The sequence below is a fragment of the Bacillus rossius genome, chromosome 3, assembly GCF_032445375.1.
Source record: "Bacillus rossius redtenbacheri isolate Brsri chromosome 3, Brsri_v3, whole genome shotgun sequence".
Lineage (NCBI taxonomy): Eukaryota > Metazoa > Arthropoda > Insecta > Phasmatodea > Bacillidae > Bacillus > Bacillus rossius.
In genome coordinates, this window is record NC_086332.1 from 21,024,882 (window position 1) to 21,038,481 (window position 13,600).

A 13,600-nucleotide genomic window follows, 5' to 3' on the forward strand; every position below is an offset into this window, starting at 1 on the left:
TAAAAATGATTCAATAAAAGATGCACGTAATAAAACATTTTAAATTAATTATTCTGATGTATGCACTTTGGTACAAGCTTTTGTTACGCAATAACGACACTGCAACATTCCTTAAATTTCAAACATTAAAAGATTACTTTTATGATTTGAATTAAGATTTGGTTAAATACCACTTAATTTCATGATTGAAATTGTATTTCAGTGCTACATGGTGTATCAACTTTGCATTTCAATGTTATGTGATGTATTGCCATGCTTTTTGGTGTTATTTTGGTTTGATCGCAATTCACAATGTAATCTTGTTCTTGTCCATAGTACTCAACTGTTGACCTAAAAAATGTTGCTTCAGTTACTTGTGTTAAAAGTGCACTAGTTTGTGGGGTATAAGTATACTGTATACATTGGCAGGTGACTGTTTGGCAGGATGACAGCTGCAGTAAGTTTGAACTTAAGTTCAGGATATGTAGTTTTCTGCAGCAGAAATGAATGTACAATCTAGACATTAAAACAATCCCTTTGGATTGGTGGGGATGGAGGGTTGGGTATGGTTACGTTTGATAAGTTAGGTTAAGAATGGTGAATTAATGTTAGCTATAATTAAAAACAATTATTTCATAATTAAATAATTTAACAATCATTTTCTAGATAATTGTTGTAGCTGACTTAACCAGCTTTTCACTTTACCAAGTCCAATTATCCATACTTATTACCGTAATTTATCGCATAATCGTTGCAGATTTTATACTAAAATAAAGTTTGAAAAGTAGGGGTATGACGTTTATGTGAAAAAAGCATTTTTTTTTTTAGGTAAAGTTATTCATAAAAACAAACCTATTCATGGAAAGTACGTTAATTTAAAAAGTAGAGTATACAAAAGCACACTAAACAATTTAAATTGATAAATCATGCAACAAAAACATTTTGTTAAACTTTAAATAGAAAAATCAAAACTATGATGTAAAGATGAGTCGGAACGCATAACTATCGTCGTGATACACACCACGAGAAAACGTGGGCTATCAAATGTAGTTAACTCGGCACTAGTCAGAGCGCGTGCGTTACATGCAATCGATGAGCTGTCTGTATCAATATTCAACTACGTGCGCACACTCTATACAGGAATCAACATAACCAAACATGAATGAAGCCAACTAGCGCTGGATACATTTTTATAAGCGGTACACAGCAGTGGCGAAGACAAAAAGATAAAGGTACATTTGAAAATGTATTTAAAAGAACATTTACACATCAGACAACTTCATATTTCTGTTATTTAATTAACTAAGCTGTAATATCCAAATGAATATTAGATTTAAACTTAAAAATTGTTTTATACGGGAAAACTACCTACACAAAGCGCTTTGAATCTAAATAATCATGCAATGTTTATGTGAGAAATTTTTTTCTCCAAATTTTTATGTCTTAAAATAACGGTGCAACGATTATGCGCATGCGACAATTATACGATAAAACACTGTACAGGACATGAATATGTTTTTTTAGTAGGATTCCAATTCTCATTCTAACTATTCACATTCAATATTCATATTCGCAAATAATTTCATATTCGTATTTGAATCAAACTAAAACTCAGATATTGGCACAGGCCTAATAACCATTCTATATTCAAACTGCATTTTCCACATTTTACCATCATTATCATAACTCAGCACTGGACTTTGCAAGCTGACCGCATCCTGGCAGAATGTGATTCTCTGAAGCGAAACTGGACGAGCAGTTAAAAGAGGGTGGACGGCTTATCTACTAAGCCTCAGGAAGAAGGCATGTCGACAATCCTTGCAGTCCATGGGGAAGTACTTGTCGTAAAAGTCCTGCACGAATTCTTCTACTTTGAACCCAAATTTCTGGTAGAGAATAATGGCAGGGTTGGTGGCTGACACATGCAGCGTCACGTCCCGGCCCATGCACGTCTGAAAGCAGATAACATTGAGGTCATTGTCATTATTACGATTGCACAGCACATTATTTGTTTCTTATACTTTTAAAACTGTCATTTACATACATATTCACCCTTTCACAACTTCTATTTACCCTCTTTTATCGCATAATCGTCGCACCTATATTTTAGGCAGTCAAAATTGGGATAAAAAACTTCTCGCGTAAACGTCGCATGTTGTTTTTGGTCCCGCTATTAGATGCCGAGCGCTTTGTGTAGGTATTTTTCCGTATAAAACGATGTATTTTAAAGTAGAAATCTAAAATTTAATTCGGTCATTACCACTTATTTAATTAACGGAACTAAGAAGTTGTCTGAAGTGTAAATTTTCTTTTAAAGACGTTTTTAAACATTATATCCTTTATCTGATCGCCTGCGTCGCTGCGGTGTACCGCTTATCAACATGTAGCCAGCGCTAATTGGCATCATTCATGTTTTGTTATGTTGCTTCCCGTATAGAGCGCGCACACGTAGTCAAATATCCATATCTCGCCGATTCGTGCAACGCAAACTCTCTGTCCGGTGCTGAGTTAACTACATTTAATAGCCCGCACTCTTTCATGGCAAGTGTATACTATGACGGTAGTTACGCGTTAGTTCACGTCACAGTTTCAAATCGCTTGCGTTCGGGTCACAGATATTGTTTTTCTATTTAAAGTTGAAGAAAGGTTTTTGTTTAATGAATTATTAATATAAATTGTTTCGCGTGCTCTTGTATACTCCACCTTTTTTTAAATAAACGTACTTTCCACGAACAGGTTTTTTTTATGAATAACTTTACGTAACAAATTTTTTTTTTCCCGCATAATTGTTGCACCCCTACATTTCAAACTTGATTTTAGAATAAAATGTGCGACGATTATTTGAGAAAACACGGTACATTCTAGTATTTTCTTGAACCTTCAAAAACATTCATAAAACTAATCATTATTAAATTTAATGAATGCAGGAAATTGCTCATGGCCAATGAACATTTAAGACACACCCTATAGTAAAGAAATACCTATAATTATTTTCTGCAATGATTATCATCATCACCCTTTATTAGATTAGCTGGCTGGGTGCAAACTTAAACTAAGAGAGGTGTGTTAGGACCAGCAGGTAAGCCAAACAAGTACTATTAGATACCTGCTTGAACAAAATAAGATTTACCTGAATGAGATGGTAGAGCATGAAGGTAGCTATTCCCGCTCGCCTCCACTCGGGTCTTGTAAAAAGGAAGGAGATGTAGGCCTCATTGTAGCCAACATCAGGCACCATGAACGCGAACCCCACCACCAGCTTCTTGTATAGTACCACACAGCTGAAGTCTGGATACTGTAGGCATTCAGTCACTGCAAACACAACCACACTTCATAATGTGTTATTTCTGGACAAACAGCAAGAACATTCAGCATCATTCACAAATATAAAGAACTGTGCATAGATAAGATAAAAATAATCTAGTATGTAAAAGAATGTGTGATGTCTTGTCAGCTTCTTAGTAGTGATGGGTCAAATTCCAATTTTCTCATACCCGAATATCAAATCCATATCTAAGTCTTCAAGGGTAAAAAATTTAATAATGCCTCAACATTCAACCCTTTAAATGTTTGTTTTACAAACCAAGTTACTAAAGTCAGTACATATTGTAATTTTATTGACATAATTACTACATGTCCAATTACAATACCTTGGGGAATAGTAACAGGATAGGTATAAAAAAATTGACATTGCATACTTTAGAGGTTATCAGCAGAGACGGGAAAAAATGGTGTAATGATTTTTTACGCGAATTTTCGTGAAATTATGCGAATATTGTGGTAAATAACAACAAAATGCGAAAAATGGCCTTTCTCGCGAAAAACTACGAAAATTGGTTATTTACACTACCTTGGTAGATCGTTTCGCGAGGGAACAAATAAAAATAAAACTACGTCAGCCGACAAACAAAGTATACAAACTTGCCAATAATTTATGTTAATTAAGTAATACAACATTGGGCATACTAAGAATATAAAAATAATATTTTGTTTCTGCAATTGAAATGTAAATACAGCGGCCATCATGGCTGATGGCTTCAGTCAAGATTATGGCCAGCGAATCTCTATATAGCCACACTGCTTGACAATTGTGTTGATAGGAATGCTCCAGTGAGAACTTGTTCTAAACTACCAAAAACGTTACGTAAATAACGATATTGAATGTTTAAAAACAGAAACCCAAGTGAAATAAAATTAATTAAAATTTTTAAATCGCAGTGGAACGTTTGATTCCAAAAGACACGGATATTGGAATATTAACCATACATTTGCGCATTTGTAACACTTTTCGATACATCGATTTAGTGATCAATCCACTATTTACTGCACGGAATAAAATCCATACGTCAAATTCGTGTTTACGTTCATAAACAATTATTTCTGAAAGACGTGACACTGTTGTCAAACATGTGCAAGGCAAACATCACATTAAAGTAAGGTTAGGTAGTCCCGGTAACAGGAACAAACACCTTAAAATTTCATTTTGGAAACCACAGTATTTATTTTGGTGAACATACCATTTGAAAAATTAGACGACAGTAAATTCTGTGACAGGATTAACAAAAATGTTAAGGGAGGTGAGGATATTCCTTTCGCTAGTTCCCTTCGCAGAACATATATCCCCAAATTAGGCGAAAAAATTGAAAATTACATTAAGAAAGAGTTTGAAGGTAAATATATTTGTATCCTTTGTGATGAAACAACTGACAAAGGTGGAAGTTGTGTTTTCAAAATTCTCTTTAAGAAATTGGAACCAGCCAGTAACCAGACCACAAATTTAGTTCATGGTTGCTACAGGACTAGAAAACCGGGAAATGTCAGGGAAATTTAAATGGTCAGGGAATTCCGGGAAATGTCAAGGGAAATTCTACGAATTCTGGAAATTTTAAAGTTGCGTATAATTCAAACAAAGCTTTGTTTTCATGCGCTCGTACCGCTACCGAACAACTCCGTTAAAAGGCTGCTGCTTAAGGCACACTGCAACTGAAACTTTTTTTTTTTACTTGGTCTACGATTGTCCGTTGCAATAGGCTGTTACGACCACCCACCATAACTTCTGGCCAATCCAAGCACTCGTTTGTTCACTAGCGAATCCAGGCCTTCATTTGTTCGTGTTTTGCTCCTTTTTAATTTGCCCTTCAGACTTTGTATTATGTTCCGTTCCATGCAATGAACTACAGAACGGGCATGGCGTCGTTTATCTTTTGAAGGCTATTTTCACGTGGAATAAGGTGAGTACAAAGCTTATTACGTGAATTCAAAGGAGTTGTTTCAGGTGAAGTTAGTTTTTGATGCGATCATAAGAAAATAAAGTGCACGTGGCTTTTGTGTGCGGTTGTTTTTGCATTTTTTATACCTATTTTTTTAAATTACTTTTTTTTCAAACTGTTATAATCCCTGAGTTCTGTTGCGTGACACTTACATTATGTATAAAAAAATATGCAAAACTGAACATGTTTTTCCCCAGAATCGTTAGTTAACATTGTAAGATTGTAAGAGTATTGCATGTTGTAATGCTGCTATTGTAATTCTCTAAGTAGGCCCGTTATATTGCTAGGTGTGAATTTATAATAGTTTTTGTATTTGTGTAGTTATATTTTTTTAAGAATTCATAAACAATGTTTTAACCTAACCTGAAAATATTAATATGTACTTTTTTTTTAGCTTAGAGATGTCGAAGAAAACTACTTTTAAGAAGAATTGGCTCAAGGAGCCACAGTTACAGCATATCAAACCCTCTGCTAAAAATATAAATTCTGCATACTGCATTTTGTGCTACAAAAGTAGTCAACTCAGCAATATGGGTCGAAGAGCTCTCACCAGCCATGTCGAAGGAAAAAAAACACATTCGCAATTCTGCCGTCAAAATAACACAAAAAAACAACCTTATTTTACCTCATGTTGAAATTTTTATACTACATTTAATCATATGCACGTTAATATTTATGGTATGTACTTCAAAAGAAAGTCAGGGAATTTTTCTCTTAAATTTCTGGAAAACAGGGAAAAGTCAGGGAATTCTAAGATTCTATTTCTGTAGCAATCATGTAGTTGCTTCCACTGTACTTGATGCTGCAAACTATGCAATATGTTCAAAAACAATTTTGGATACCCTAGCAAAGTATGGAATTGGATTTGATTCAGTTAAGGCCATAGTAAGTTATTCTGCTCCTTATATGACAAAATTTTTCAATAATCTGTCTGGTCTACTGGAACATGCAGTTCATTTGCAATGCTGGGCCCACAAGATGCACTTAGTGGGCAACACTTGGCAGACTTCAATAACACTGTTAAACATACCAGTGGCAAAGATCAAAAAGGCATTTTTGAACAGCAGGAAAAGGAAACACCACTACTTATCCTACATATCAGAAAAGTATGGAATGTCCAGTGGAAAAGTAAAGGTGTTCCCTGAGCCAGTTTTAACGAGGTGGAATTCGTGGTTCCGTTCAGTAGTTTACATTTGCAACTATTTGACATCATTGAGTTCTTTGCATCATCTGGTAATTCATCAGACTATGACAACAGCAGTATTACTTGGCTAAAGGAGAGGAGCTCTGCAGAACTGCTACAAATCAAAGTTGAGGCTAAATTCGTTTCAGAATACTGCAAGCCAATTGAAGAGCTAATAACTTTTCTTGAAGGTTCTTCTTATGCAACAGCACACATCCTGTGTTGTAAACTAAATGATATAGAGAGAAAACTACAGTTACTAAGCACTGGATAAATCGAGCAGTTCAGCCTTTGTATGGTTTTGCTTGAGAAAATCTTGAATTTTTTTTTTTTTTTTTTTTTAATTAATGGTCAATGACTCAATGAGTGAAAAGCAGAACAGTTATATGGATCATATAGGAGTTCTATGATATTAATTAATGTATATTATTTTGTTCATTTTAGAGGTTATCATTATCGTCAATAATAATATTATTATTGTAGTTTATGCATAAAGGTATTTTATTAAAAAATAGATAATTTTTTAATTTAATTGACTACAGAAATTAATAACGGGAAATAATTAAGTTTTAAAGGCTTTTTTGCTAGTAACCTAGTCATGTATGGGCTTTTTTTTTTTATAAAACCACAAAACACCGAAATCCTTAATTTTTAAAACGAAATTAACAAAAATATAAAACCATATTTTCCTGTCCCTAGTTATCAGTGTTAAGGTTTTTAATTTATTTCCTTTAATATTTTTCTTTAAAATTTTTTCCTCAAATATCAAATCCTTCAAATATTAATGATTTGATGGTATTTGAGGATTTTACTGGTACCAATCAAGAAAACTCATTTATACAGACAAATGATCCAGGCAAGAAAGATAGGCAGAGGTTGCATGGTAGGTAGCTTTGTAAAATACAGAGCATTTATTATTCTTATATGCAGCATTTGTAACTTGGCTTGTAGTATTATTATAAGTTTATAACATTAATTAAAATTTTTTTAATAACAGTGCAGAATTAAGAAAGTAACTCTAATATGTTCCCACCACATGTAAATGATTAATATCACTGATTGTGCTTTTAATTTACCCTATCATTTTGACACACATAAAAATAAATACAAAAACATACACGAACACATGTGTGTGATGGAAGAATGATGCATTGGTAGGGCCTGGAATTTTTCGCGATCGCGAATTTTGCATGAAAACGCGAAAAGTAAGTACATTCGCAAAAACCACAACATTTCTATATTACACTGCGAATATATCCCCGAAAAGTACCATTACAGTAGAATCCCGCCGATGCGACCCCCCTCTGATGCGTCCATTCCGTTTATACGACCTTTTTTTGAGAAACCGTGAAAAATTTGAGCAGAGAAAGTCTTAAATTTGAGTAAAATCGGCTGAAAAACAAGTCTGTTACACTTTGTTGGGCGCTATGTGTTCACGTTTATCTTGGCGAGAGCTGTACTGTAAGCAGGCAGGCATACAAAAGACGGCTAAAAATATATACCACCCCTCTAGACTGTCCACGCGGCAGTGTCTAGCCGAGCTCGGCGCGTTCCACTGTTCCACTATCGCACAAAAGCCGTCTCAGCTGTCATGTTAGATGTTATCTTACCCGCCCACACGAAAAGCCGCTGAGGTAGCTTCTGCGAGAGCATAAGAAACTCGTCCGGCCAGGCTGGCGGTAGCGGCGGCTTGACGTCATACGTGACGTGATGCTTACCTCTCCCATCCTCCCATCCCCTGCTAATTATTCAAGGTTCATCCCTCCCAGAGCCACAAACAATGTAAAAACGCCTCCCCCCCCCCCCCCCCCCCCCTTTTTCCAACTAACATTTCAACACATTCCCTATTTTAATTAGACCTTCTGCATGATAAACTGTCAGCATCCTCCTCCCCTCCCACACCGCGTGCGACAAAAGCCAGGTTGCATAGTCCATTCTCAGTAAAATAAATATTTTTATGGGCTTATACGACTGTCCTTCGCCGTTAATAAATACTTTATAAGTTCAAGTTATTATGAAACAATTTGTTTATTAGTCACACAGCAGTTTCTGCTGAAAAATCACTAATACCTCGAATTTTATTGAATAGAAAATTTAGCAGGGCCGTAAATATATTAACTTTACTGCATAGTTACTCTTCCATCTGTATTCCGTGTTTTTATCTTCTTTTTTTTACGCTGTGAAGGGACGTGGACAAGATAATTGCTTGAGCTGTCAAAATAAACATCGCTGAAGGCAAGGGTGGGCGCGCATCCTGTCGGTCTGTCGCGGTGATTATCTACTCCAAAAACATGTCACAGCATTTTAGGATAGCATTGTTCTTATATCTTTCGTTTATAGCCGAATGTTTTCTACCTGATCCACACAAGTTCCTTCGCCACGTTTTGAATGAAAATAACCACCAGCCGGCTAGCATAGCCGAACTCGTGTGACGCGAATTCACTTAGTGTGAGTATTTATCGGAACCCATGGGTATGCGAGTCCGAGGTGTAAAATGAATTTAAAAAAGTTGTCTTTGTTACTCCATAGACTATTTGAATATTTAATCTATGCGAACAAAGGCGATTTTTTTATGTATTTGGATATATTGGGGGGGGGGGAATTGGCCCGAATTCTCTATTGCGGCCATTCCGTTTATAAGTCCGTTTTTCCGGGAACCGTGAGGGGTCGCATCAGCGGGATTCTACGTATTTGCAGATCACTTATACTCACGTAAGGTTAAAGTATCATTTAACCCAAAAAATTCCATTGACAAACACCTAAATTCGGCTAAGCATGTGGCATCGGCAGCCGAAAAAAAAAAGAAAATTTGTAGTTGCAAACATCTATAGCAACGTGCCTGTTTTGTGTAACTGTTTTGGATTTAATTGGCTGTTATTATGCATATTAGTCTATTCCTAGTATACATGGATTGTTTATTAAATATGTAAACTATTATATTCAATAACTGCACAATTTAGTCAACATTCAAAATACCGGTAAAATTTTCATTGCATAACGAAAAAAACCGACTTTAAACCACCGCTTTTCTAATTTGAAAGTACCGCTTTTTGCATACTGAAAACACCGAAATTTTCCAGGCCCTATGCATTGGGCAGTTTTAGCATTGCTTCTGTAAAAATTTTGATGGTACTGAGTGGCAGAAGCAAAGGGGTGGTAGGTAATATAACCCCCTCCCCCAGAATGTTATAAAAAGTGTGATATTTCAGTGAAGACATGTTATTTTTGATAATGCAGGGTGAGCCATCACAATGCCTGGAACAAACTAAACAGGAAGTGACTCATGTTGACTCCAAACCCCTTGTTGTCAGTTTTATGAATACATATAAAATCTAATATCTCAAATTCCCCCCCCCCCCCCTTTTTTTTCCCCACAAACCACTGGTACCAATCAAGAAAACTCATTTATACGGACAAATGATCCAGGCAAGAAAGATAGGCAGAGGTTGCATGGTAGGTAGCTTTGTAAAAGACAACCTTACAGAAATATCAGAAATATCAGCAGCTAATGCTAATAATAACGATGGCAGAAATATCAATACAAAAGATTCAAAATCACACCTTTTGGTCACTTTTTGAGCTCAAAAATGAGGTGAGTCTTACAACTGATGGTGTCTTAGGTAAATATTTTTTTTTTGTTTTGTTTTAGAGAAACTTGAATATCAAAGGAGGGGATGTGTCTTAAGAATCCATTGAATTATAAATAAGGGGGAAATACGGTAAAGTATCTCAAATATATAATAAGTAGTGTGTACTGACGGTCGATGCCTGGGTAGAAGAACTCGCAGGCCATTCTGTTGATGTAGGGAATGTGCTCGGGTCGCACGTAGCTGTAGTCTATGGGTGCTCGCGGGGGCAGCGACCAGCCGGGGACGCTCTCGTTGGCCCGCGCCTGCACTTCCTGCATCAGCTTCAGCCACAGCGGCGTGGTCTCGCCGTCTCTCCAGATGTACGGCTTCAGCAGCCTGCGAGTCCACACACAGTCTTGGCTTCTTGGCCGTCTGGGCAAACTGACAGACTGTTTGCCATTTAGCCACTAGGTTTACTAGTACTGACCCATAAGCCACCAACTCGTGGTTCACTATATCTTGGTGCCTAAGAAAGCTTGCCTAGCCAGCAATACCGTATTTACCTACATATCTGCAAAAGGTTCGCCCATTCGTATGGGTCGCACCCTTAATTTTGGGCAAAAAAAATCTAACATTTTCACTGTAAGGGTTGGATACAAGTAAAGTGTACCTTTCCTCAGCTTATTGGCGTGCTGACCCTCGCCTCTTCTGTGTCTGTTTACTACAGGAGGGTGTGAGGCTGGCCATACACCTCCCCTCCATGTTTACGACCCATCCAATTCCCACACTTCCTAACAAGACAAAAAAAAGACTGCTAATTTTTATACCCTTTTTTCCCTTTTCTCAATTGTATTTTATTTTTTTACCCATATATTTGCCACTGCCACTAGAGAGAAAAGAGGTGGCAAGCAAGCTCTTTGCCAGTTCCATGCTCTTATAAACACCAGCAATGGTTGGATTAATGTCACGGTATGTTCAGTTTAAAGTGTGGGAAATATCATACAAAAAAAATTCGTATTATTTGAATTTGATATTTGTATTCAATCCGAATTTAAAAAAACCCTAATATTTACACAAGCCTAATAATCACCCAAACAAAATGTTTGTTATTCCATTTAGTTTAAAACTATTTAAATGTGAGAGAGAAAATGTTACCTATGAGTGTACGGACTGCAGAAACACATGGGCTCGCTCTGACCCATCAGGCGCACCATGAAGGAGCAGTGGCGCGACTCTACAGAACCTAATTCCTGAGACCTTCTTGACTGCACCTGAAAAAAGTCACCACACAATACCGTATTTACCCATGTACAGTGAAACCTCTTTAATACAAACCTGAAGGGACCTAAAATTTTGCAGTTTGTATTAACGAGGTTTGTATTAACAGGTGCATATGCTCACATTAATAATAATCGACAAAATCAAGTATTGATTTTTTACTCGAAAATTAGTCAAATAGAGAATTAAAGAGGCTTGAAAAATTCATTGATTTTTTTCTGCACTTTTTTAGTTGCATAAATGTCCTTTACTGCACTGAAAAGTTTGTCGAAGGAAGACAAGACATCAGTGTCTACATCACTAGCAGCCAGAACATTTTCCAAGACAATTAATGCTGAAGTGGACTTCACTCTAAGAATTTTTAAAAAATATTTCAACCTCAAAATTAGTGTCAGAAATATATCACTTTCTTGTCATTAAAGTTAAATCAGTTGAAAAATAAATAAAAATTTACACTTGCAAAAAAAAAAAACATACGCACAATAAATCTACATGGAAATTAAAGTCTTTTTCAATATCCTGAAGTCTGAAACATGTTTACTCATGTCATCAAATGTAGAGCTGTACTGAAGAAGCCGATTTTGCCAATTTTAGTTGAATCGGCATTTCTGCTGACTTCCGATACGCTTGTTAATTTTCAGCCGATATTACTGAAAAACGAGAGAGACTGCCATAACCTAAAAAGCCACGATTACCCTTTTCGCTTTTCGTAGTAGTACTGCATTTTTTCAGATCGCATTATTTCTTCGCAACATGTGCCAAACGTACATATAAAAATTTAACATCCTATTTTTTCAATAATGTTCTTTATTTTTAATATGTCATAAATAAATACATTACCGTCACGGTAAAAATACATCTCGGTTGTTACGGTAACTGTAGTGCAAATGTGGTAGCTATCGTGCTTCTGTAGTAATTATGGTATCGACAAAGAATCTTGTTCTTTTTATGGTAATTATCTTAGGATAACAATTGGGTTTGTACTGCAGTTATGGTACATCATCCAATTTCTTCGTAAGTTGTTGTTCATTTGTCTTTTCTTCATATTTACGTGCTCCATTACTTGGCTGCAGTTTTAAGTTGATTTTTACTACTGTATACTATCGTTACTGTTTTTATGACGGTTTCTTTCTAAGAAATGGTTATTTCTGCAAAATCTTTATGGTTAAACGATCATCTATTATAATTTATAGTGACGGGACCACATATTTTGTACGATCAATGCGGACAAAACGATAATTCGAACATCGGTACAAGCGGACTTTTTTAACCTTAGTTGTATGGCAATTTTGCCGGGACCGTAGAAAGTATACGATAAACACGGACAATTGATACATGCGAGTTCGATAGATAGAGGTTTGACTGTAGACCATTTACCGTACAAATTATTTGCCGTTAACAGAATTATAGTGAAGCTGCGTGCACGTGATTAAAGTGTGCGATTCTTGTTCTAAAATTTCATTCGGTTTATCCGATAATAAAATAATAGTACACTACGTGAGCGGACGTGAGGTTACTTCGTAATACATAATAACGAATGTTTCGTATTAACCGTATTGATTGACATTAAATATGCTATCCCAATCTGAAGGGGAATTAAAAGTGTTCGAATAAACGCGAACTTTTAAATAACCGGTATTTTATTAACGTGGTTTCACTGTACCACCCGCACATTTTTTCCGAAAAACAACATTCAAAAATCGGGGTGCGGGTCATACACGGAATTTGAGGTTTTGGACAAAAATTAAGACTGAAAAAAATGGATTTATCGTACATTACAGAATGCTGGAAGCATTTATTACAATGAAAATATAAGTATCCCACCCGTTATTATCATATTGTAGCGCGGGTGAATAGCAAACAAGCAATATTGTTAACTACGTCGTGCGCCGCGTGTACAGCTTGCGTCGCCTGCTGGGAAGTGTGGGATTTCCAACTCACTTGATGGGAAAGAAGACGACGCAGTCTGGAACGACAATGACTCTTCTGATGACAGCATGATATATGATCTTAGTGACGGCAGTGTAAGTAGGCCCTATTTTTACTTGCAGTTGTTTTCTTTTGTAGCAGGTTTTATGAATGAGTTTGTTAACACTACGATCTTTATTTTTCTTTGCAGGATGTTGAAACGGACTGAACAGTTGACGATCGTTTTTATTGCATACGAACATTTTAAAATTTATTTCACCAAATTGACGTCTGTTGTTTTAGCAATTGAATATTACTGGTTTTTCCTTAATATTCCATGCATTTATGTTAATAAAATTTATGTTAATAAAATTCTGTGTTTACTTTGTTGTTACAATGACAGACTCTTTTTC

The 13,600-nt window shown here is 36.0% G+C and overlaps 1 protein-coding gene across 1 annotated transcript in view; it reads right to left on the bottom strand.

Annotated features, from left to right (window-relative positions):
* Window positions 1-13,600, bottom strand: part of LOC134530327 (cysteine-rich protein 2-binding protein) — a 44,073-nt gene that overhangs the window by 8,573 nt on the left and 21,900 nt on the right. The window contains exons 8-11 of the mRNA XM_063365059.1: window positions 11,157-11,272; window positions 10,192-10,397; window positions 3,110-3,291; window positions 1,652-1,931 (exon numbers count right to left, since the gene is read on the bottom strand). Of these exons, the coding sequence (XP_063221129.1) occupies window positions 1,758-1,931; window positions 3,110-3,291; window positions 10,192-10,397; window positions 11,157-11,272 (678 nt within the window). The 3' untranslated portion in view covers window positions 1,652-1,757. The remainder of the gene's footprint in view (window positions 1-1,651; window positions 1,932-3,109; window positions 3,292-10,191; window positions 10,398-11,156; window positions 11,273-13,600) is intronic.